At 59.3% G+C, this 23,742-nt stretch overlaps 1 protein-coding gene across 2 annotated transcripts in view; it reads right to left on the bottom strand.

Moving 5' to 3' along the window:
* Window positions 1–23,742, bottom strand: part of DTX1 (deltex E3 ubiquitin ligase 1) — a 34,706-nt gene that overhangs the window by 10,438 nt on the left and 526 nt on the right. The window contains exons 2-3 of one of the 2 annotated variants that reach the window (XM_053902047.1): window positions 22,646–23,560; window positions 6,244–6,949 (exon numbers count right to left, since the gene is read on the bottom strand). In XM_053902047.1, the coding sequence (XP_053758022.1) occupies window positions 6,244–6,949; window positions 22,646–22,904 (965 nt within the window). In that variant the 5' untranslated portion in view covers window positions 22,905–23,560. Of the gene's footprint in view, window positions 1–6,243; window positions 6,950–7,582; window positions 7,793–22,645; window positions 23,561–23,742 lie in introns of those variants that run through there. The other variant, XM_053902048.1, reaches the window with a different exon arrangement.

Genomic DNA, 23,742 nt, shown 5'->3' with positions numbered 1-23,742 from the left:
CTTCTACGGGCCTCAGTTTCCCCTCTGTCAAATGGGACCCCTCATCCCTGCCCCTGTCCACTCCTAGGGGAGAAAACGGTGCAGAAGTCCCCTAGAGAGACCTTATGAGGGGTGGCCGCCATTTAGGGCCAGATTTATCCAGGGGCCTGGGGGCTCAGCACCACCCTCCTTCAAACCCCGGGTCCCCTCAGGCCCCCAGAGCAGTGCTCTGTCAGGGGAACCCAGGCAGGGGGAGGGGGACGGGGAGGGGAGGGCTGGCGGTTCCCACGGCCTGGGGCTGCCGCTTGCAGACAGGAGTATGTGGTTTGGCCTCCCAGGGAGCGGGGCAGGAAGTGCTTCAGGTCTGGGGCTTGGGGGTGTTGGGTTTGACCTTGTGGTGAGGCGCCCGCCGGGAGGGAGGGAGCGGAGACTGCACACCAGCGAGGCCAGGAAAGGGGGGAGGGTGGGCAGGCCAGAGGCCTAACGGGGACACGGGGACACGGTGAGGGTGAGACTTTTCATGTTGTATCTTTCAGTCCTTTGGTGGTTTTGAAGCACCGAAATGTAATGCCTATGAAAGAGCCGGAGAACGAAATACGAATTCTTTAAAATGAAAACACAGGGGCGCCCGGATGGCTCAGTAAGCATCGGACTTCAGCTCAGGTCATGAGCTCACGGTCCCTGAGTTCGAGCCCTGCGTCAGGGCTCCGGGCTGACCCTGCTTCGGATTCTGTGTCTCCCTCGCTCTCTGCCCCTCCCCCGCTTACATTCTGTCTCTCTCTCAAAAGAAATAAACACTAACAAACAAATAAATAAGCAAAATGAAAACGTAAAGTCACTGCTGCAAGTAAAAAAAAAAAAAAAAACAGGAGGAAAACACCCAAATACACGTATATCGCCCAGACCGTCTCCTGTCACCCCAGAGGAAACCTGTTACAACAAAGTCACAGCCTGCTGGCTTCCATTTCACACAGAATAAAAGCCAAAGTCCCCCCCCCCCCCCCCCCCCCCGGCCTCAGGGCCCTATAGGACTGGCCCCATTTTCATCTCTGACCTCTTCTATCACCACTCGCCCTCTGCAGCGTCTCTAGCCACACTGACCTCCTCAAACATACGGGGCCTGCTCCTGCCTCAGGGCCTTTGTACAAGCTGCTTCTCTGTCTGGAATGCTCTTCCCCCAGTTCTCCGCGTGGCTTGCTTTTTAACCTCCTTTGGTCTTTGCTCAAATGTTACATTCTCAGTGAGGCCTCTTCTGACCTCTTTCTTTAAAATTATATCCCTGTCACCCGTGCTTATGTGTCTTCCGCTATTTTTCCTCTACAGCAGTTACTTCTCCCTGGACCATGTTCTAGAATTTATTTACTTAGTTTATTGTTTGCCAGTCACTAGACTGTGGTTCCGGGAGGGTCGGGATTATCTGCCTTATTCACCCTTGCCTCCCCAGGGCCCCAAACAATGCCTGGCACATAGGAGTTGTTCAATACATAGGGGGTTAATTCATTAAAAAAAACCAAAAAACAGATGAACGTAGGGTATAAGGAAGGTAAAAAGAAACAGCAAACTGTGACAGGTAAAAACATGACGGATAAAGGGTTAATCGGCTTCATGCAGAAGGAGGGTGTGCAAGTCAATAAGGAAGCAGCAAATAGCCCAAGAGGAGGGGAAGCAAAGGGAATACACACGTAATTGGCAAAAGAAGGAGCCACTGGTGGCCAGAAAACAGGGAGAGGTTCTCAGGCTTACCGAGAACCAGAGGGAGGAGAATGCCACTCGGGCGGCACCTCTGTGGCACAGCTCAGGTTGACGTGATGTACAAGTCTGACAGGCATGGAAGGGAGCAGCACGGCTCCCCACCACTGGCGGGTGGTGTAGACGGTGACGACTTGAAAACTTGAAAACGCAGGCACTTTGACACCCGGCCTCATGCTGGACAGCGGCCTGGGTTGCCGGCCCCGCTTCACAGGTGCAGACACTTGAGGACCAGAGGGGACAGTGAGTCCCCCTGGGGTCCCACAGAGAGAGGAGTGCCTAGCTGGGCCCGTCTGAACCCCGGGGTTCCCCGACACCCTGTGGAATCAGGACCGGGTCTCTGGGGCCCTGGCAGGAATTCTGGGGTGGACAGACGGGGAGGGGTCAGGCACCCCGATACCCTGGCCAACTGGGGATTTTGAATCACAGTCCTGACTGGGGGACCCGGAGCGAGTGTCAGCCTTTTGGAGCCTCGTTTCCTCACCCGAAGAACGGGTGAAATCGGACTTGCCAGGTTGGGTTTCTGTGGGCATGAAGACAGGCAATGCCTGCGTGTCAAAGGTGAGAAATGAGGCCTGGGACAGAGCAAGTGCCCAGTAAATGGAAACAGGCCTGCAGCTGTCCCCTCTCCCCTCCACCACGTGGGGTGGAAACTCTGAGTCTGCCCCACAGCTGTGTTCCAAAGTGCTGGACGCTGCCCTCTCAGGAGACAGGGCGGATCGTCCCCACCCCCGCGTGTCCCCCAGGCCCAGGCTGCCAGCTGGCTCCCCGCCCCGTCACAGGGGCAGTGGAAAAATACCCAGGCCAGAGGGACACTCTGGCCCCACTGGGCAAGTCGGTGCCCCTCTCTGGGCCTCTTGCCCTGTTCCCCACCCAGGGCCGAGATGCGGGTGTGAAATGATCCTACGGGGTGGGCGACTTCAAAGCTTTGCATGCCACGGGCCCTCCGGAGCCAGCCAGCACGCATGAGTGGTGGCAGTTTTTAGCTCCGTTTGTCAGATGGGAAAACTGAGGCTAGGGGAGGGAAGCCATGCCCCAAGGTCACCCAACCGGGAAAGGACTAGACTCTGGGTTCGTCTCAGTCCTGAGGGACAGAAGGAGGTGCAGAGGAGAGAGCGGAGAGGAACAAGAAAGGCAGAGAGAAGGAACGACAGACAGATGGACGCAGAGCCACAGGGAGCCACAGAAACACTGTTACCAGTTGAACCGTGTCCTCCTAGAACATCTATGTTGATGCCCCCCCCCAGGCCCTCAGACACTTTGGAGACGGGGTCCTTGGAGAGGGGACAAGAACGAGGTTCAACAATGTTAGGGTGGACCCTAACCAAGGACTGGTGTCCTCACAAAGAGGAAGCCGGACACATATCGTGCAGAGGGCCGTGAGGGCTCTGGGGTGTGGGGGACCAGGGCGGGGCTGGGGGGGTGCTGGCTGCCTGGCTCCTCAGAGACCCCCATCTCTCCCCTCGTAGGCTATGCCTGGGCCTCTCTTGCCCCGGCAACGGAGGCCTCAGCCTGGGGGAGCCAGGCTCTGCTCCCCTGTTCACACGCCCCTCGTTCCCCCTCATTCCCAGGCAGACTCCACTCGGAGCCAGAGTGTTTTTAGCTGGGGTTCCTCGGAGAGGAGGCCTGGGGGCCTTGACACAGGCTTGTCTGGCTGGGCAGGGTCTGTGTGGCTGGGGACAGATGAGAAACCCCTCGACAGTTCGCACACACCCCCCCCCTTTCTCAGCCAATGTCTGTTCTCAGAGAGGGTAATGACCGTTCCAGGGGGAGGAGGAGGGGGGCACGTGGCTGGGGAGACCGGAGGACATGTTTAATGATCAGCACAACACCCCCAGGGAGAAATTCTTCTTGTCCCCACAGCCCTCTTGAGCTCAAGCACACTCTATTCCTCCCCACTTAGGCAGCACCAAGCCCGGGCTCCCCTAAGGCCCCCACAACCTGGCTCTGTAACCTCCCCCCCCCCACTTGGGAAACATCTCACCCCCTACTGTTCCAGCAGGAAACCCCCATCCTCGTATGGTCTCCAGAACCTGCTGGATTCATTCCCCCCTCCACTCCTTTGCACCTGCATCTGCCTGAGATGTCCTGCTCCTTCTGACCGGCCCCTCACACCTCCAGCCCTTCCCGGCACGTGCCGTGTTCTCCAAGCCCCGCTGAAATCGCCTATGCTGTTCCCTCTACCTGGAATAGCCTTCCTCGGATCTGGCTCCCTCCTCAGAGGGGTCTTCCCTGACCCCCCCCCCGCCCCGTTCCCTCGCCACCCTACCGCCCTGTCCCACTATCTCCCTGGCACTTCCCTCTCTCTCCAGCCACTGTGTTCATTTACTCATTTATTTGCTTGCTGCATATGCCTGTCTCCCCACCAGTCTGGGCCCCATGTGTCTTGCTCAGTTCTGTGAACACACACCCTCGGTACATATTTGGAGAATTAATATCGGGCCATCAAAGCTGAGTGATGCCCAGCCTGCTCTGGAACCGTGGATGGTACGAATTTCATCAGCGGCTAAGATGTTCACTTCACCTGGAAACCCGCTGAACACGTGTAGGAGAGTTGCACAGGGTTCCCGGACCAGTTCTTATGGTCACTGTGTAGGACACGTGCCACTATTTTCTTTTCTTTTCTTTGTATCCTACCCTATCCTATCCTATCCCATTCCATTCCATCCCGTCGCAAGACAATTCTGGTTGCAACCTTTAGATTTCATAACCCACTACTGGGTTATGACAATACAGCCCCCAAGAGAAGGTTCTCAAATTCTTGCTGCAGAGGTCCCTGAACCTTCCTGGTCCTGCCCCTCCCTTCTCATAACAGAGCCACAAGGAACGCTCCAGTCCCACGACCCCTGGTGGGTGAGTCCCTCCTGCAGTGCCTCCCCAAGAGGACTTCTTGAACTCCTCGGGGCTCCTCCCTGTTGGCACCGGGCCTGCCTGAGGCTGGGGCCGCACAGGGTGCCCCTCTGCCTGTCCCCATGGCTCACGCCCTCCCCCCAGAGGCATGACCCGAGTGGAGGGGGCAGGGAGGCAGGCGGCCCCTGCTGCAGTCTGCCTGAAGAATTAGGAGGCATTCTCGGCTCCTCTGGCCCCCGCACCGACCCTCTCCCTGGATGACCAGGGTCCTAACTGCCATTGCCGTACCACTGCGATGAGCAGGCGCTGTGTCCAGGTACACGGTGTCCCCACGCAGTGGAGATTCCGTTCGCATTTGCCAGATGGGGAGGCTGAATCTCCATGAAGGCCACGCCCCAGACCTCACAACTCAAGTGGCTGACAGGGGGTCTGAACGTGAGCAGTCACTTTCAAAGGGACAGAAGGCAGACAAGGCAGACAGCTTTAGGGTCTCTTCCCTTCTCCAGGCCTCAGTTTCCCTTGGTGAAAAAGGAAGCCTGGATGTGGTGACCTCAAAGGTCGTGTCCAGATCCGACCTTGGCTGGTCTTGCCTGGGCCACCCCACAGGGGTCTAAGCAGAGCTGGCACGTCTGGGGCACCACGACCCACACCCCAACCTGGTCTTCTGGTCTGGTCTTTACTCTTCCTTCTCATCCCCACTCTCTCAGGCTGATGGAGACGGGGCTCCGGGGCCGGGAGCTGACCCGCTGGGTCTGGGGGCCTGGGCTGCCTTCCCCGGAGGGTTTCCATATTTGGTATGATGGGGGTTCCTTTCCTCAGTGAAATCCTGCTGGGAAAGCCAGCAGATTCCAAAAAGGGTTGCTCTGGCTGAAACAAGAGCAGAGAGGCTGGCTCTGGTGCCCCTGACTTCTCCCGGATCCGCCACCCCCCCCTGCCGCCACCGCCCCGGGTCACCTGGGCCTCTCCCGAGTTGCGAAACACCACACTCGCCCAAAGTTAACGGTGCCATTTCAGGCGCGGCCTATGGGGAAGATATTCTGAGCCAGTGGCTAATGCTTGCTGGGGCCTCGTCTAGGGGAGGGGCTGAAGCCCTCTAAAAACTCCAAGACAACACGACACAGACTCTGGAATCCTCCGGCTCTGAATTCCACGCCCCGTTCTCCAGCTGGGGGACCGTCAGGAGGGAGCAGACCGCTCCCAGCCTCAGCCTCCCCAGCTGCAACACGGGCCTGGTGGAGTTGTCTGGGGGTAACAGACGAGGCGAGGCAGACAGGTTAGCAAGCGAGGCACAAGGAACGCACACCGCTCTTGCTGCTGCAGCCCCAGGGCTCGTGAACTGTTACGAGTTATCCTATCCTATCCTATCCCCTTCCATTCCATCCCCTCGCAAGAAAATTCTGGTTACAACCAGAGTTGTTACCAGTCCTCCCTGCGCTTCGGTTCCCTCGGCTGCGAATCGGGGCTGAGGGCGGTACCTACCTCGTACGTAGCGCCCCTGCGCGTGGACGTACACCAGCGGGAACGCGCTAAGGTGCTTTAATCACTGCCTGGCACCAAGCGAATTATTCACTAGACGCTAGAAATCGCTTACGACTGTTCTAAGGACTGTGACCGTGCGCTCGTAGCCCCGGAGGGCAGCCACCCTGCGCCCGGGGCCCGTCTTACCCGGGCGGGATGGAGGCGCGTGCGCTCACGCCGGTGGCGCGCTGGGGCCCGGGCCGGTTGAGGTTGTTCTGCCCCGGGGTGGGCGCGCCGCCGCCGCCTCCTCCGCCGCCGGGGGCGCTCGGGCTGCGCGGAGACGCCCCGGGGGGCTGCGCGGGCTCGGCGGGGCCGGCGGCGGGCGCGGCCCAGAGCGCGGCGCCCGCGAAGGTGGCGCTGGGGCGCACGGCGAGCGCGCCGGGCGGCCCTCCGGGAGGCGGCGGCGGCGGCGGCGGCGGCGGGGCCGCGGGGGGCGCCTTGCGGCGCTGCGAGGCCAGGATGGCGTTGGAGGCGGCGCGCGTGCTGTTGACCAGCAGGCACTGCTGGCACGAGCAGGGCTGGCCCGAGCTGGCGCCCACGGGCCACGACTGCGACTTGGGGATGGAGCCCACGGTGAGCGGGTAGGCCAGGTCCAGGCGGCGGCGCAGGCGGCGGCGCCGGCGCGTCTGGCGGTTCATCTGCGACATGCTGTTGAAGTAGATGAGGTAGCAGAAGCCGAGCGACGAGAGGTCGAGCCACGGGTGCTGCTTCTCGTAGGCGTTCTGGATGGTGATGCAGATGTCCATGTCGTAGGCCGTCCACGCGCCGCCGTCGTTCTCCCACTCCCACACGATGCCCTTGCCCGGCGCGGACGACGGGTCGTAGAAGTTGCGCCGCACCGGCCGCATGGTGCCTGCGCTCACAAGGGGGAGGGGCGGTCAGAGCGGGGGGGCCCTCCCCCCACCCCCACCCGCACCCCCACCCCGGGGGCGGCACAGCGGGGGGGCCGGGCCGGGCGGGCGCGACGGGACGGGACGGGCAGGCACCCCCGCTGCCCCGGGGACGGGAAGGGCCAGGGCGTGGTGGGGGTGGGGTGGGGACTGTTCGGGCCAGTGGGGGGCGTGCCGGCCCCCCCCCCTCCCCCCCCCCCCCCCCCCCCCCGCCTCCGCGAGCTCACCCATCCCAGACTGCCTTCACCCATCCCCCTCATCGGCGCTCGAATGCCAGCGCTAATTCCTCTCCTCCATCATTCTTCCATTGGCTCCTTCATTCATTCATGCCTTAGTTCCTGCACTCCTATCCTCCTGGGCTCGTTCACTCGCTCCTTCTTTCGTTAGATCCTTCTCCCAAGCCTGCAGCCATCCCGGATGCTCCTCATTGATACTTTTTTTTCTTTCTTTCCTCACTCGGTAATGTAATGCAAGCATTCAGTCATCCCCTCATTTACCGCCACCCTATTTAAAAATGTGCCACCCCTCCACATCCTTCCTTTTCTCTCTCTCCATCCCCGCTTGGCTTTCTCCATCTGGCGTAAGTTATATTTTACCTATTTATCTTGTCTTCTGTCTCCTCTCGCTAGAATGTCACCAAGGCAGGGACTCGGTTTTACTCCCTGCTGTTTCCTCGGCGCCTGCGCACAGTAGGTACTCGGCAGATATCTGCCGGATGCATGAGCGCATTCACTGGTCCAGACAGCGATCCGTGTGGGGGTTGGTTACTCCCCCTTGCATTCCTCCACGCCTTTTGCTAATTCCTGCATCTGTCCATCCCTTCGCCCACCAATCCTTTTGTTTTCCACTCATCTGTTTGTTCATTTGTGCCTTTCCTTAACGCGCATTGGCCCACTGCGCTTTCGAGGGCTCCGCGCTGAGTGCTCATTCAGAATGCACATGCCCGCGTGATAACCCCGGCCAGATGAGTGTCTCCCAAAGCTCTAGGCGATCCCCGAGAGCCAGGCTCCACGGGACCCTGCGCGAAACAGAGAGAAGGCAAGGTCCGGGCTGCAGGACTTCTCAGAGGCTTTAGCCTGCTCTGCGCCTCGGGACTACAGTGGAGGGATCGTTTTGCTGGGTTCACTTGGCACACCTGTGGGAAGGCTGTGCGCTCGACTGCTCCTCAACTGTGGGCAGGTCCCTTCAGCCTCCCTACGTCCCGGGGGGGGGGGGGCCCATCTCAAAAACGAAGGTGCCGCTAACCCATGACCCACCCGCCCCCTCACACAGAGCTGCAGGGAGGATTCGGGGAGAATAGCCACAGAGCCCAGGGTCTGGGTTGGGCTCCAGGGCCGGGAGGCAGACAGACTTCATTTCAAGGCCCAGCTGCCCAGCTTGCCAGCTCTGTGACTGTGGCCAGGTGACTCAACAGCCCTGGCTTCGGCTTTCTCATCTCCAAAATGGGCACCAGCAAAGCCCAGCTGATTCCTTGGCCCCTTCCTGTGGCGGTCCAACAGGCATCTCAAACTCAGCTCTGCTAAGAGCAGGGCTCTGATCCCTCCCCGCCCTGCATCTGCTCCCCACGAAGTGCTCCCCCTGGCAGTTGCTGACAGCCCTGTGCTCCCGGCTGCCCCCAAACGCGGACTCATCCCTGACTTATCTCACACCTCACATCCAGTCTGTTAGTAACGCCAGTCACCTCCTCCGCCTTCAGACAAACCCCACACCCGACCACTTCTCCTCCCTGCTTTGATTCTACCAGGTCTAGACCGTTGGGTCTCTCCTGCCTGGACTGGTGCAGTAGACTCACGGCTGGTCTCTGCTTCTCCCTTTGCCATCTGCAGTCTGTTCCCCACGTGGCAGCCAGCGGGATCTTGTTCAATGCAAATCGGATTACATCTCCCTCCTGCTCAAAATCCTCTCAGGGCTCCCCCCTCGCTTGGAGTAAAAGCCAAAGTCATCGCCATGACCCGCAAAGTCCCACGTTGTCTACAAAGCTCCTACCAAGCCCCGTGAGGCCACAACGTCCCGTCTTCCTCTCTGACGTATCACCTACCGCCTCCCTCTCTCTCACTCCACTCCAGCTACCCTGGCCTCCTTGTCATTCCTCCAGCGCCCCAAGCACTATCCAGCCTCGGGCCTTTGTGTCTGCTGTTCCCTCCACCTGGAATCTGACTCAGTGGGTCCCAGATGTTCTCATAGTTTCCTTCCTTCCAGGTCTCTGCTCGGATGCCACCTCTTCAGGAAGGCTTTCCCAGACCACCTTTCGAACACGTCTTGTTGCTTTCTTTTTCTTCCCAGTACTCGGCACTGCCTGATATGATAGGTTAATCTGCATACTTTCTTTTTTCCTTGTCTCTTCCCACTAGGCTGTCAGCCCAAGAGGTCGGGGATCTTAGTCGACTGCTTTGCTCACTGCTGTATCCCTGGCAAGCACTGAGCCTGGCAGGCAGTAGGCCCTCACAACATGGAGGGCATTTCCACTGTTAACGGGCGCAATTCCAAGGTGCCTGGCCCAGGGATCTACAACCAGATGGGTGGGGATCCCCCGTGGACCTTCCTGAGGACCCCCACGTCCCCCTGCCTTGTTCAGGCTTCTCTCTCCTGAGCTGTCCGAGGGATCCTCTATCAGAACCCAAGGGCTATGGACTGACTACCCCTGCCCGGTCAGACCCTGAGAGCTGGGGAAATCGAGGCACAGAGTTGTAGCCACTGACGTGAGGGTGATGTCCCTGGACGCCTATATTGGTCAAGCCAATCATAGGCAAACCTCCCCCCCGGGGCCTCTCGGGCTGCCTCACTCTGATGTCTGATTTATCATCGTAATCGAGTGCGTGCATATTGATTTTTTTCCCGGACAATGGTGTTCCTCTAGGACAGGCCTGAGAGGGGTTGTAGGAAACCTTTCTGGATCCTGCTCCTGCTCTGCTCCTGAGTGAGGGCTCACGACAGATGATCTTCGGGTCTGATGGGCCTGAGGCACCACCGTTAGCCTCCTGGGAGGGTTGAGGCACCATACCCCTGGGATGGTAAAGGAAAGGATGGGAACTTGCTTTATTTAACCACCCCTGTGCATCCGTGACTTGGGCGGGGCAGGGCAGGGGCAGAGGTGGGAGGTGTAGAATTAAGTGGTTGAGAGAAACAACTCAGAAGTCTCACAGGCCATTGCAGATCCTGGCTCCACACATAGCCTCAGTGTCCTCATCTGTGAAATGGGCGTATTAATACATACGCCAAAGAATCACCGTAGGACAGAACAAGACAATGCCTGTCCTAGGGGCTCAGCAGGATGCTCGGCCGCAGTAAGTGCTCGGTGAATGTTAACCGAGACGGCTGTTATTATTACATCACACATTACCCCCATCCCCCCTCTCCCGGCCCTTGTTCCCTCGGTGAACTCCTATTCATCCAACAAAACCCTCCATGCGTCTACCTCCTCCCGGAAGCGCTTTTGTGTTCCTGCCGCTGCGACTGGCACATGCAGCTGTATATTGCACACCTGTCCTTGCGCTGTCATTAATTCGTTTTTGTGCTTAATCTCCCTCGCCGGTTGATGACCCTCAGGAGGACAAGAACCAGGTCGGACCCACGCCTGCGTTCCCAGCGCCAGGCACAAAGCCTGGTGCAAAGGAGGCGTCTGCAACAGAAACAGGCAACCTACTTGGCACGAGTCAGGGAAAGAGGAGGAGAGAGGCTGCTTTTAATGGAGGGGGAGCGGAGGCTTCAGGAGCCAAAGCGCACCCGGGGTCCCCGGGGAAGGGGGGGGGGGGACAGGGTTCCAGAGGCCAGTGTTGGCCAGCTCTGCAACAAAGGACTCCGACGGCCCCTCCCAGCAGGTCAGGACCAGCCAGCCCAGGCGTCCCTCTCTCCAGGGCTCTATTTACCAGGTATCGATTTTCCTGCCTGTTTACTGGTAGTTATTAAAGGCTGCGTCCCTGGAGTCCTTTTCAAACGAGATTGGAACCTGGAGAGCGGGAGTAATTAGGGCAGCTGCTGTCCTCCCTGCCGGGCCCTGCACCCTGCGGCACCCGCTGCAGCCCGCCCGCCCATCCGTCCACCTCGGGCTCCGGCTGGCCGTGGACCAGGCCGAGGGGGGCCGGCTGGTTCCCCAGTGACCCGTCTGGGCCGCGATCTTTAGATTTCCAAGGGAGCCGGAGCGCTTCTCCTGCCCAGCGGCTTTGGCCTAGATTTTTGGCCAGAACCATGGGTCTAAGATGGGGCCCGAGGTTCTTCAGCCTGGGAAACCGGGGGCCTGGAGGCATAGCTGGGCCTTCTCGAGCAGACCGCTCCCCTCTTGGGTCTCCAGGGCACCCAGCTGTGTTGGCCACGAGGGTCTGTGCCCCCGTGGCAGTTTAGGAAACTGTGTCAAGCTTGGACCATTTCTAGGCCTGTTTCTGTGTGTCTGCTTTGGTTACCTGTCCCCCAAACTCCGCTTTGTTTCTTAAGAATGTTCGATTGAGGGGCGCCTGGGGGGCTCAGTCGGTTGAGCGTCCGATTTCAGCTCAGGTCATGATCTCGCATCCGTGGGTTTGAGCCCGGCTTCGGGCTCTGGGCTGACGGCTCAGAGCCTGGAGCCTGCTTCGGATTCTGTGTCTCTCTCTCTCTCTGCCCCTCCCCTGCTCACGCTCTGTCTCTCTCTCTCAAAAAAAAAAAAAAAAAAAAAAAGAATAAACATTAAAAAAAAGAAATTAAAAAAAGAATGTCTGGTTGAAAAATTGCTGTCTTGTTCCAGCTGAACTGAGGGGAAAGGGGCCTTGGCCATGCACTGAGGCCGGGCGTGGGGGCGGCCACGGCCACTGCGGCCCATAAGCAGCTCATGCCTGGGACAGAGGCCACGAAAGAGATGGAAACACAGAGCAGAGCGAGAGACAAGGGGGAGAGAGACACAGAGAGACAGAGAGAGAGAGAGAGACACATGCCCAGAGAGACTGCCGTAGGGAGACCAAGATGGAAACGGGAAATGCTGAGGCGGGTGCGACGAGAGGCCGGGGGTGGGGGGTGGGGGCAGAGAGGGAGGCCGAGGGTGAGAGGCGTAAAGAAACAAAACGCCAAACCTAGACACTGAGACAGTCAGGGAGAGTCAGGGGAGACAAGAGACAGGGGAGAGCAGGGAGCGGAGAGGATGGGGGCAGACGGTAGCTACAGCCAGAACGACAGAGCTAGCATTTATTGAGCACCCACTGTATGCCGGATGCCGTGCCCAGCACTTTCCTTCACTAACTCATTTTATCCCTCCTTCCAGGGAGGGACCAGAATTATTCCTGTTTTACAGATGAGGCAACGGAGGCCCAGAGCACTGAAACCTCCGGAGGGAGGAACTGATGTTCCATTCGTGAAGTAATAGAATGGCCAGGTTGCACCGGTTCTCAGGGGTTCAACTCAGCTAAGTGGTAGCCCCGGCCTAGGATACCTCCCGCGATGGGGAACTCACTACCTTACCTCAGCTTCACTCACTGTGTTTAGCTGTGCGAGGTTTCTGCCCCGAGAACATGGTACTGATCTGACCCCCTTCTTGGGGGTGGGCCGTGTGGGCATCTCAGCACCCAGCGTTTGGCATTAAGAGGCAGCTGACTCTGGAGAGAAGGGAGGGCCCCATGCCCTCCTGCCTGCCCCTCAGACTCCAGAGGGTTCCTCCCTTGACTGGGCCAGCCCCAGGGGCCGGGGGGTGGTGGTGGAGGTGGCTTCCCGGAGGGAAGTGATCTCAGGGTGGGGGCACCCAGACCCCCACGGGAAGGAGGGCTCGGTGGGAGAGGGAGGTAGCCATGGGACTTCCTGTCCGGCGGAGGGAGTCCTGCCCCAGGCTGAGGCCTGAGATCAGGGGTTGGGCAGCGGGTTGAGCCTGAGTTGAGCACCCACTGGCTGCCAGGCCCCAGTGAGGGACTTTACTGACCCCTCCACCAACCCAGAAGTAATCCTAACACCCCTAGGACCCAGTCAGAGAACACACTCGCATGGCCCAGGTTCACGTCAACTTGGGTAATCCTCATGACGGCCCCATGGGGTAGGGATTTTATTACCCCACGTTAGGGGTGAGGAAGCAGAGGCACCCAGTGGCTTAGGAACATGCCCGATATTCCATGCAAGCGAGTGGTCTAGCCAGACCCACACCCTGACTCCCGCCGCTGCCGCCTTTACTGCCCTGCTCCCACCAGCCCATTTTCCAGAGGAGGAGACTGACGCACGGAGGCTGGGCACGGCACGCGGCGGAGGCTCCAGCCTGCCGTTTGACCTTCCAGGATAGAGGTCCTCTCCCTTGGCCCTCCCCGACTGTCCGCACGGCTGGCCAACTCCCTCTGACAGGGAGCAGCAAGAGCAGGCAGCTACAGGCGGCCCGATTTATCCAGCTCCTGTGCTGGCGGTTTCTGTCTGTGCACCACCCGTCTCCACGGCAGCCCTAGGGCTTTCGAGCACTCCCATCAGCCCCCCCTTGGAAGATGGGGAGACTCAGGCTCCCTGGGAAGACGAGGAGGCGTGGCTGGGGCAGAGGCCTGGCTGGGATTTGAACCCCCGGCAGGCAGGGGCCCCAGGGCGCCCCGCCCCTCCCCTCCCACGCTGTGATCGATAATCCCGCCGTGTTCTGTTTCCCTTCAAACTCTCCCAGGGGACTCGTCAGGCTCAGCCGTGGCCCATTAGCGGTTTCGGCACGTTTGAAGCTGGCCCAGGCTCCCCAGGGTGGGCCGGCAGCCAGGCCAGGGCAATGGAGAGGAGAGGGGAGGGGTGAGGAAGGCCGAGGGGCCGCGTGGCACTCAGGCTACTGCCTGCGAATCGATTTCGAAAGGCCCTTGTCCCAGAGGCTGCCGGCAGCTGGATGTGCCCACGTTATGGGCCGCGTGCGGGGCCTCTCGGTCACCCGGCTTCTAGCACACTGGGGTTCAGACCCCCTGATACAGCAGTAAGAGCTGCATGCGGGGAAACGAGGGGACAGGGAACGGGAAGGAGCAGTCCGCATCTCCCAGACCGCTGTGTGGCCCCGGGGGACTGACCGGACTGCTCTGAGGCTCTCCTTCCTAACCTCGTAGAGGTTACTACGGCAGTAACCTCTGCCCCGTGTCCCAGCTTCCGCCCCCTGCACCCTGCAACGCATTCTCACGTGGCAGCCAGAGCCAAACTCAAGTCTGACCGCATCACTCTTCCGCTCAGTACCCATCAATAGCTCCCTAGTGCCCTTAGGAATCAGTCTAAGCTCTTCAGCTCATCTCTGACCCATCACAAGCTGTCTGTGCCGTCTCACGCTCTCGCCACACCCAACTTCTAGTTCTTTTCTGAGCACGTTGTGCGTGGCTGTGCCTCCGAGTATTTGCACGTGCCATTTCCTCTGTCTGGAATGTCCTTCGATTCCCCCAGCCCATTTTCCTCCCTGCCGGTTCAGCGCAAGCACTGTCCTCCTGGGATCTTCCCTGCCATACTGAGGGAGAATCACACCCTTCTTGGGGCTCCCACGGCACCTTGCAACTGCAGTGCCCCCATTAAAGCACGTAGCTCGCTGAGATTTTGAGACTGCGTTCCCTCCAGCCTGGGCGCCTCTCAGAAGCTGGGCTGGCTTTCAGCCACCTTAGCATCCCCTGATAGCCGGGAACACACGCATAGGCCCTTGGAAAACGCTAGCTGAGGGAAGGAAGGAAGGACCGAATAAATACACACGAGTGAACCTAACTGAATGCTAGAAACGACTAGCCTGAAGATTGCAAGTTAGTGGTGGATGTGTTTGTTGTGGTCGGCATGCTATTTACATTGAAAAAAAAAAAAAGAAAAAAAGAAAGACAAAAATGACCCACCTTTGAAAACTGGGGTAGACTCACTCAAGTCTGGGTTTCAAGCATCCCAAAATATCCAAAGATGTGGCCAGAGGGACTGGCCTCCTTGGCAACCGTTAGCAGAAACCAAGTCACGGTCACCGCATTCATGCTTTGTAGTATTTATTGAACACCTACTGTGTACCAAGCACTAGAGAACAGCGGTTGGAAACCTTTGCCTTCCCAGCCACTGCACACATTTTACTAGCTGCCTGGACTCTGTAAGCATATGAATTTTCAGCCACTGTCAAGAAGGGGGAACTGGGTCCCAGAGAGAGACAGGGACTTGGCCCATATCACCTAGAAATCAGAGCCCAGACCCTTCTCTTACTTCCACGGGACCGGGTGACTCACGCGTTGGCATGAATGAACCTTCGTTCCCTAGAACAGAGGTGCCTAGGAGGGCCCCATAATGGTGTGGTTCCAGGTAAGCTGTATGCTTCCTCTGGCGAGTTCTGCTTACAGCTGGAGGGAGAGGGGACAAAGGCCTGTCACCGGGAGAAGAGGTGGCCGTGCTGCAGCTGCTGGCAGGACTGTCCTGGCCGCCAGCGCTGCCTCCTTTGATTGCCTTGTCCTTTGTTCTGCATTTCAGGGCATTCAGCTCCGGGGCCGGGTGCCAGACTCCCTCCCATACCCCGTCATCGGCCTGCTATTACTGCCTGGGCAGGTGGAGGTGGCAGCCTGGAGCCACTCCAGAGCCCAGAGAGGGAGAGGAGCTTGGCCAGGGGAGCAGAGCAAGGACACAGCCACAAAGGATCCAGAGGAGACTGAGCCCCCAGCCTGGTAGCTCCTGGGGCCCCAAGGTCAGGAACAGCCCCACATCCTGGGACCTCCGTGGTGCCTGGCCTCCTGCGTCACACCAGACAGAGAAGGGCCTTGAGGAAGAGGGTTTGTCTGTCCTGTTTACTGCTGCATCTTTAGGGCCTAGGACAGTGCCTGGCACATAGTAGGTGCTCATGACATTCCTACTGCATGAATGAAGGAATTAATACTGACCGCAATCCCATGTGATAGGTACTGGTGTCGGGCCCCACATTCCAGAGGAGAAAGGGAGGCTCAGGGAGAAAGTGCAGCTTACCCAAAGTCACAAGCCTGCACCCCACCCCCACTCCCAATATCAGAGAGCTGCTGGGAAGGGAACCTGGAGCCCGGGCCTCACCCGCAAGGCTCCCTGAGGCAGCCAGTTCCAGGTTTGGGGCCCCACGTCCTCAGCCGGCATCAGCCAGGGGCAGCCAGGGGCTGGTGGGGGTATCTGTGTCAATCAGGAGGCCGCGTGGGGCTGGAGGCTGTCCTGGGAGGGGCTACCTGGGGTGTGATGCGGGAGTAGTGGGAGGGGAGGCCCTGGGAGACACAGACGTTGGGGGAGGGGAGGCTGGGAGGGCCCCGGGCACGCTCCACACCCTGAGAACTCCACCCTGGGGAGGGGAACTAGGGACCCCACCATCCACGGCCTGAGTGGGCACCGCTGCTGTGACCAGTCCTACCCCATCACCTCCCCACCCTGACCCTTCCTTATTACCTTCCAATCGCGTGTTCTATCACCTCCCCACTAGAACTCCCATGCCTCCCCCCTCACTGCTTATCAGCTTCTTCCCACCCTCCATCACGGCCGACGGAGCCCCTGTCACCCCACCCCCTCCCCTCCCCAGGACCCAGGACGGCCACCGTTACCCTCCCGGAGGGCTTCATCAAAGCCCCGCCCCACCTTACTGGTAATAGAATAGCGCCAATCGTCTCATCCCCTCCCCCGCCACAGCGCTCATCACCTCCCTCACCTCTGGGTTAGACTCCACAGCTCCCTTGGAAAGAGGAGGCTGGGGGGTTGGGAGAAAGCAGGGAAGGATGGAGAGGGGTGAAGGAGGCGCAGGGGACAGGAGAAGAGAGAGAAGGGGGCTGGCTGTGAGCGGGTTCCGACTCAGGATCCCGGGGACAACCCCCCACAGGCCTGGGCAAGGCGCTGCTGGCGCTGTCCAAGGTGCTAGGGCCGCCCGGCCTCGCATGGGGTGGGTGCCGCAGGCCTGGATCTGAATGTCCCTCCGTGTCTTCCGAGCTCTGGCAGGAGGCTCCCCACCCTCTGAGCCTCAGCTTTGCTGTGTGTAAAATGGGGTGACGCCCCCTGGCTGGGTGGAGGGAGCCCGATGGACTGTAAGGATATGCTTGCATCAGCCACCCTCCCCGCCCCAGCCCCAGCATGCTTCAGCCCTGGCCTCCAAGGGCCCATGATTAACGAGGCTGGTCCTTCAGCATGGCTCTGGGTCCCCTGGGGCCCGCCCGCTAAAGGGCAGCAGCTGGCAGCCTGGCGATGCCCAGTGGGACCCAAGAGGCCTCCTTTACCCCTCCCCTCTTCCAGCACAGCCTCCCTCCTCCCCCCAGGCCTGAGGCTTCCTCCGGGACCTTCCTGATGCAGCTTCCTCCACCTGGAAGTGCTCCTCAAACAATACAGACTCTTGCAGGGCTCCTCCTCGAGGAAGTCCTCGCTCTCAGAGCCCCCAGGCACACGCTGCCCGCGTCACTGGCCCAAGGCAACCCGCACCTCTCCTATGAAGCATGTAACCCTCTGTCCTACTTGAGTGATAACTGCGTCCAAAGTAATATTCTTCCTGCTCTTACCTATATTATCTCATTTAATCCTCACGCCAGCCCTCTCAGGTAGGCACTATTGTTACTCCCCCCCTTACAGAGGAGGGAACTGAGGCTCCCAGAGGTTAAGAGGTTTGCCCAGGGTCACCAAGCTAGCAAGGGGCCAGCCTGCAGTTCAGCTCTATATATCCGAGTCAGAGGGTTCGACCGCTATTCCCATGCTATGTGTCTGCCTCCGCCTTTGCAAAGCTCTGAAACCACTCTGGCAAGGGTCCTGTCTCTCTCTCTCTCTGCCCCTCTCCTGCTCACTCACGTGCACGTGTGTGCATGCTCTCTCTCGAAATAAAGAAATAAAAAGAAAAAAAAAAAGAATCAGCAGCTCCTGAAGCCAGAAAAGCAGCCAGGGGCCAGGGGGTGGGTCCGTAGCGGTGTGAATGTGGGCAGTGTGACAGGTGGTAATGACAGACACCCATGAACAGATTAGTTGGACCTGCTGCTGCCATGGGATGGACCCCCCCCCCCCCGCCCAAACATACATCATCCTTCTGGCCTCTGCTGTCAGGCCCAGCCATAGGAGCCCCCCCCCCCCCATATTGGCTGGGAGAGGGTCCCCAGGGGTCCTGTGACTAGGGAGCTGGTGCTGGAGGCCTCTGGGGTTACATAGGCCGTTCCCAGACAACAAGCCCCAGCAGAGCTCTGGAGGGAGAAGGGGGAGGGGACTCTGTCATCCCGGCACCGAAGGTCACCTTGTTCTCCATCCCTGAGACCCGTCCGAGAGGCCTGGGTTCCACGCTGGGGCTGGCTGGCTGTGTGACCTCCGACCCGCCTTCTCTGGGCCTCAGTCTCTCCATTGACAATAGCCTGCCTAAGAGTCTGATTTCTGGCGGTGCTTGCCCTGGTGATGGCTGCTTCCCTCTCTGGGCGGACCCACTGGTTTCCCACAGCCTAAGCCTGTCCTCAGATAGGACATCCACATGAGGGCAGTGAGCAGGGCTGAGTGGAGCCCAAGCTACCCAGAGAAGGAATGATGTGGGCTTGGTACCAATCAGCCAGAAAGCTGGCCCGTCCCTCTATCCCCAGCCATGGAGGTCCAGGGAGGAATCTGGAAGTTATCTGGGAAGTGGCTAAGTCATATCTCTGTCCAGCTGTGGGGACTGGGTGGAAACTCTGGGGTCTGGGTGAGCTGTCACCCCGACAGCAGGATGGGGGCCAACGAACCTTCAGGGAAGCTGTGGCCTTGCCAGGGGGGCAGCAAGCGGTTCCCGAATTATCTCCCGGCTGCCGGCGGGAGCCGACCCCGGATGGCTCCCGGGTCCAGCTCTGCCACCGGATGCTGCAACCCCCCGGGCGAGCCCACTGACCTTGGCTTCGCATTTGTGAACGCCTGGTTTGCCTGTGGCAGGGGGCAGCTCAACACAGAGGAAGATGAGGAAAGCTGGGGGACACAGCACGCGATACAGCAAGAAGGTCAACATACTGAGGAGCACACACCTATGAAGAGGGCGCCCGCCTTGTGCTTTGCCTGACTCTGGCTCTCCCTTCCAGCCTTGTGCCTGGGACGCCACGGTGACTGCTCGAACATCACGTGGCCCAGGGTCACAGCATCCCCCCCCCCACGTGGGCTTGGACCTGCAGGGCTTCAAAGGGAACCTCACCTCCCGCGGGGAGTGATGAAAACAGCCCGGCAGGAAAGAGGTGAGGGGGCACCGGCTGAACAAACAGCAGCCCCCACGGGACCGGGCCTGGCCTCTCTCCTGTGGTCCAAGCCTCACACCTGGGCTTCCTTCCGCCGGCTGCGCGACAGGCACAGAGACAGGGCGTTTGGGCGTCGGTGGTATACAAGCGGGTTGGTGCCGTGTGGGTGGGTGTGCACACGCGTACGCACCTTGGCCCACACCGCGAGGCGTGTACTTCAGTAGAGGCTCTGACGGGTGTGGCAGGGCTGTGTTACCCCATGGGCAGGTTGAGAGCACAACAGGGCAGGGGTCGGTGGGGTTGGTGAACGGTAGCCCGTGGGCCAAATCCGCCCACGGCCTGCATTTGCACAGCCCGCGAGCTAAGAGTGGTTTTTACACTTTTCAACAGTTGGGGGGGGGGGGGGACGAAAGAATATTTCATGACTTGTGAACATTATACAAATTCCAGCGTTAGGGTCCATAACGAGTTTCATTAGAACGCGGCCACAGTTGTTCATTTGCTGACTGTCTGTGACTGCTTTTCTCTCGCCAAGGGAGAGGGTGGCGCCTACAACAGAGACAGTATGGCCCGCAAAGGCTAAGATATTTACTGTCTGACCTTGTCAGAAAGCCCATCGGCTCCAGTGTTAGGGCACTGGCAAAGCTGAGGCACACTGCCCCTTCCCTCCCCCCAAAATTAAGTTCGGCTTCAGGGAGCTTATCAAGAATTTTACAATTAGAAAATCTAGATAGAAGCTGTGTTCATTTCAGTACATGTACGTGAGCTTTTGGTTTTATAGCTTTATACTGTTTTGCGCGTGTGTGATCGTGGGAGTGGGGTGGGGAAGAGAGAGAGGCGGGGGGGGGGGGGGAGAAAGTGCATGCGAGGGAGAATCATAATCTTTTCCAAGATGGAAACTGAGGCCTAGAGAGCTGAGGACACCTGCTTGGGGCTCTTTCCTGGGCCATCAACAGTGAGGACAAGATGTCCTTTCTTGACTTGTTTTACTTCTGGGAGAAGTGGGGAACACAGAATAATGTGTCTGGTGGGGAGGCATTTTGCCCCTCCCTCCAGCAGCTTTCCACAACCAAGGTGCCCCCCTCCACCCCACAGGTTTCCAGGCCTTCCTCCCTTACTGGGGGGTCTTGGCAGGCTCCCAGGAGCCTGCTGAGGGACGAGTGGTTTTTTCCCTTTTCCGGCAAACAGGGGGTAGGTGTGGGTGAACAGCCCTGGGGAGGAGGCGTAGGGAAGTAGCTGAAGCTGCACTTCTGGGGGATTCAGCAAAGCTGAACCATAAACGGGCTGCCACTGAGACTAAGGGGCCTGCTGAAAGGGGGAATGGAGGGAGTTTGGGGAGCTAGGGGCCCAAGTGGGGGTGCTGGGATTAGGAAAGGAAAGGGGCCCAAAACAGCGGGCCAAGGACCAGGGGGCCAAAGTGGCAGCCTTGGGTGGGGTTATCCCTGCCTCCAAGTGCCCGTCCCCACCCCCAGCCAGGCCCTGGAAAATTTCCACACCCGGAGCTGGCTCTGAACCTGCAGAAAGCCAAACACCAAGCCAAGGAGAAAACCCACTTCCTCCTGATGTCAGACCCCTGCCCTCCAGCAGAGAAGGTTAGAGGATAAACCGGATGAATAGGGCAGGGAACGCCTAGCATTTCTCACTTCTCCATCTGGGGCTCGGCGCCTCTCTGGAAGAATGGGCGTGAGAGTTAATGGTGATTTTCTCTACCGTCAGGAGAAAATTCAAAGCCCTTTTCACGGCCGTCCAGGCTCTGCTCCAACCTCGGCTTGCACCACTTCTCCCTCACTCACTGCACTCGTAACACAGCGGACTTGAATGTACTCAGCTCCTTCCTGCCACAGGGCCTTTGCACGCACGGCTCCCTCTGCCTGGAACACTGCCCCACTCACTCATTCTTCATATTTCCGTTCAAACATCACTTCCTGAGGTTAATCTTCTGTCACCCCCCGTACACGGGGTTCATCTCATGCTCTCAGACCTGCAACCACTCATCTGTGCTTTACGTGACTGCTCGCTCCCTGGGACCTCCAGTGTGGGTCCTCCAGTGAACCTCTGCCCGGGACCCGGTCTGTCTTGCGCCATGCGTTTTTCTAGTGCTTAGCACAGGGTCTGACGCCCAGCGAGATCAATAAGTGATTGTACGACAGCATGAATGAATGCCTGGCACCACCAGTGACCACACTCGATGCTTGGAACTGTGGAATCACAGATGTGCCGAAACCACGTATTATGAATTCATCTGCGTCCCCACACTCGGTTAGCACCAAGCGATGTTCTAGTGCGTAGCTACCCACTAGAACTTTCTGTGACAATGACGGTGCTCTGGACCTATGCTGTCTGTCCAATATGGTAGTTCTGAGACACACGTGGCCACGGAGCACTTGAAATGCGGCTGGTGGGACTGAGGAACTGAATTTTAAAGTTTAATTTTAATTAGCATACATTTAAATAGCCACATGTAGTTAGCGGCTACCGTCTTGAACAGCTCTGGAGGGCAGGGAAGTGTCCTACTATCTCCACGGCTGTTACGTGGGGTTCTGTCGCGCAGGGATTCGCAGGAACTCCCCCAAACCTCCCTCAGCCGGTCCCTGGGGTCAAAGGTGCCAAGGGTTCTCTGGCAGCTTCCTTGAGGCAGGCACTCACCACCCCCCACTGCCCACCAAGCTTGTCGGAGACCAGCGAGCGACGACTCCCAGAGACCTCCACAGGGATGGCGTGCTTCCAGAACATGAATGCTGAGCGTGGACCTCACCATTTTTGTCACTATCATTACCTATCACACGACCACCAAGACGGCCACCAACCTCATTCTCTCCATCATTATTGCCCCATCACGCTACCCCCCCCCCCAAGACAACCACCAAGTCCACAGCAATACTATCATTGACATCGCCACCGACGCTGTCTCCATCACGCCCACCTCACCCCCTCCCTCCATCATTACCAACCGCCCTCACACCCATCCCAACACCACCAACACCTGCAGCCAGTACAGGAAACCAGCCAAGAGTGTTGGCTCTGGAACTCAATTGCCTGGGCTTAAATCCCCGCTCTAAATTTTTAAATCACTTGGTTTCTGTGAGACTCAGTTTCTTCATCTGTAAAATGGGACTAATAGTAATAATAATAATAATAATAATTCAATCGTAGTAGGATCTGTGATTGTTGGGAGAGAATCCAATGAGGAAGTGCATGGAAAGCCCTTTCCCGGAGTGCTAAGGTTTTCTAGGTTCTGGGCTCAGTGAGCGCGATTTTACTCGATCCTCACACAGCTGTGGGAGACACTGACCCACCAATTTTACAGGCGAGGAAACCAAGGCTAAGAGAGGAGCTGGAGCTCAGCCAAGGCCCTACCACGCATAGAAGAGGCTGGACTGGAACCCAAGTCTTGAGCTGGACTAGGCGAGGCTATCCCTTTTTGGGGGGAGGTGAGCAAGGCTGGGTCAGCAGAGCAGTCTCCCAGGCTCCCTCCTCGGGGATGCCGCGGGGATTTTAGCATCCCACCACCACGAAAGGCAGGCGGTGTTTCGCAACAGTGATGGTGACACTGTCGGTCTCGGCCTGGCCGGCCGGGTGGGTGGGGCAGGGTGGGGTGGGGTTGCTCACCTGTGTCCTGGCGAAACTGGTGCATGGACTGCAGGTCGATGATGTAGGGCACCAGCTGGGTGTCCACCTGCCCCAGGACCACAGAACCACGGGCGTCCTCCTTGAGCACGTTCTCGATGTGGTGGCACACGGTGGCCGTGTAAGGCCGCCAGCGGCTGTGCTCATTTAGCCACTCCCACACCACCACCCGGGCCACATTCTGCGGTGGGAAGCCCAGCCCGTTCACGGGCATCATCACACCCTGGCCTGGCCTTGACATGGCCACTGCTGCAGCCGCAGGGGCCAGGACCCCGAAGGCCTCCTTGCGAACCCGGGGTCCTCTGTGAGGCCCAGAGGCCCCAGTTAAAGGAGCGTGGGGTGGGGTTCCAGGCCCCAAGGACCCCCGCCCCCAGCGCTGTCTCAGATAAAGGGTGCTGCTCTGGACAGCAATCGTCTTTTTCAGGATGGGGAAACGCTGCTCTAAATTCCTTGGTCCCCGGGGCTCAGCAAGGACAGCGAGGCAGCCGCCCCTCCTCTAGGTCCAGTCTCTTTCCTGCAGGTCTCCAGTCACTTCTTCCCAGCCAGCCACGCAGGGCCTGTCACCCAGGAGGCCCGGGCCAGCCTGCTGGCTCTGCGGCGCCCAGCCGGCCCTCTGCGCTCCCGACTGCGTCCCAGACCCTGAGCCTGGCTCCTGCGGGGCTGCTCGCCTGGTCTCGGGTCCGCCCCTCCGACGGCTCCTGCTGAAGGGGGCGTCCCTGTCCCCCCTGTTCCTGCTTCACACGGCGTCCTGGTAGGCCTGGCTGGCTGAAGAACGCACCGGAGAGGGTGCGCCGCGGACCCCTGGCCCGCCGGCCCGGCTGCGGCTCCGGAGCTGGGCGGGGGGGACGAGGGGGGCGGGGGCCCGTGGGCACGCCCCACCCCACTCGTGCTCGCGACCTGCCGGGAGACAAGAAGGGGAGAGGGCCCTTTAAGAGGAGAGCGCAGCACCCCCTCCCCCTTCCCGGGAGAGCGATCGGCTGAGAACAATGGGGAACCGATGGGGGGGCTGGCAAGGGGGGCTCGAGGGGTCACCGCCCGCGTTCCCTCGGGGTCGGCCCGAAGGGAGGGCACGGGCCGCG

Source organism: Panthera pardus, unplaced genomic scaffold (assembly GCF_024362965.1).
Source record: "Panthera pardus isolate Hobbes unplaced genomic scaffold, ASM2436296v1 HiC_scaffold_15, whole genome shotgun sequence".
Lineage (NCBI taxonomy): Eukaryota > Metazoa > Chordata > Mammalia > Carnivora > Felidae > Panthera > Panthera pardus.
The sequence above is the reverse complement of the archived record's forward strand: the minus strand, read 5'-3'. Positions and strand labels throughout refer to the sequence as shown.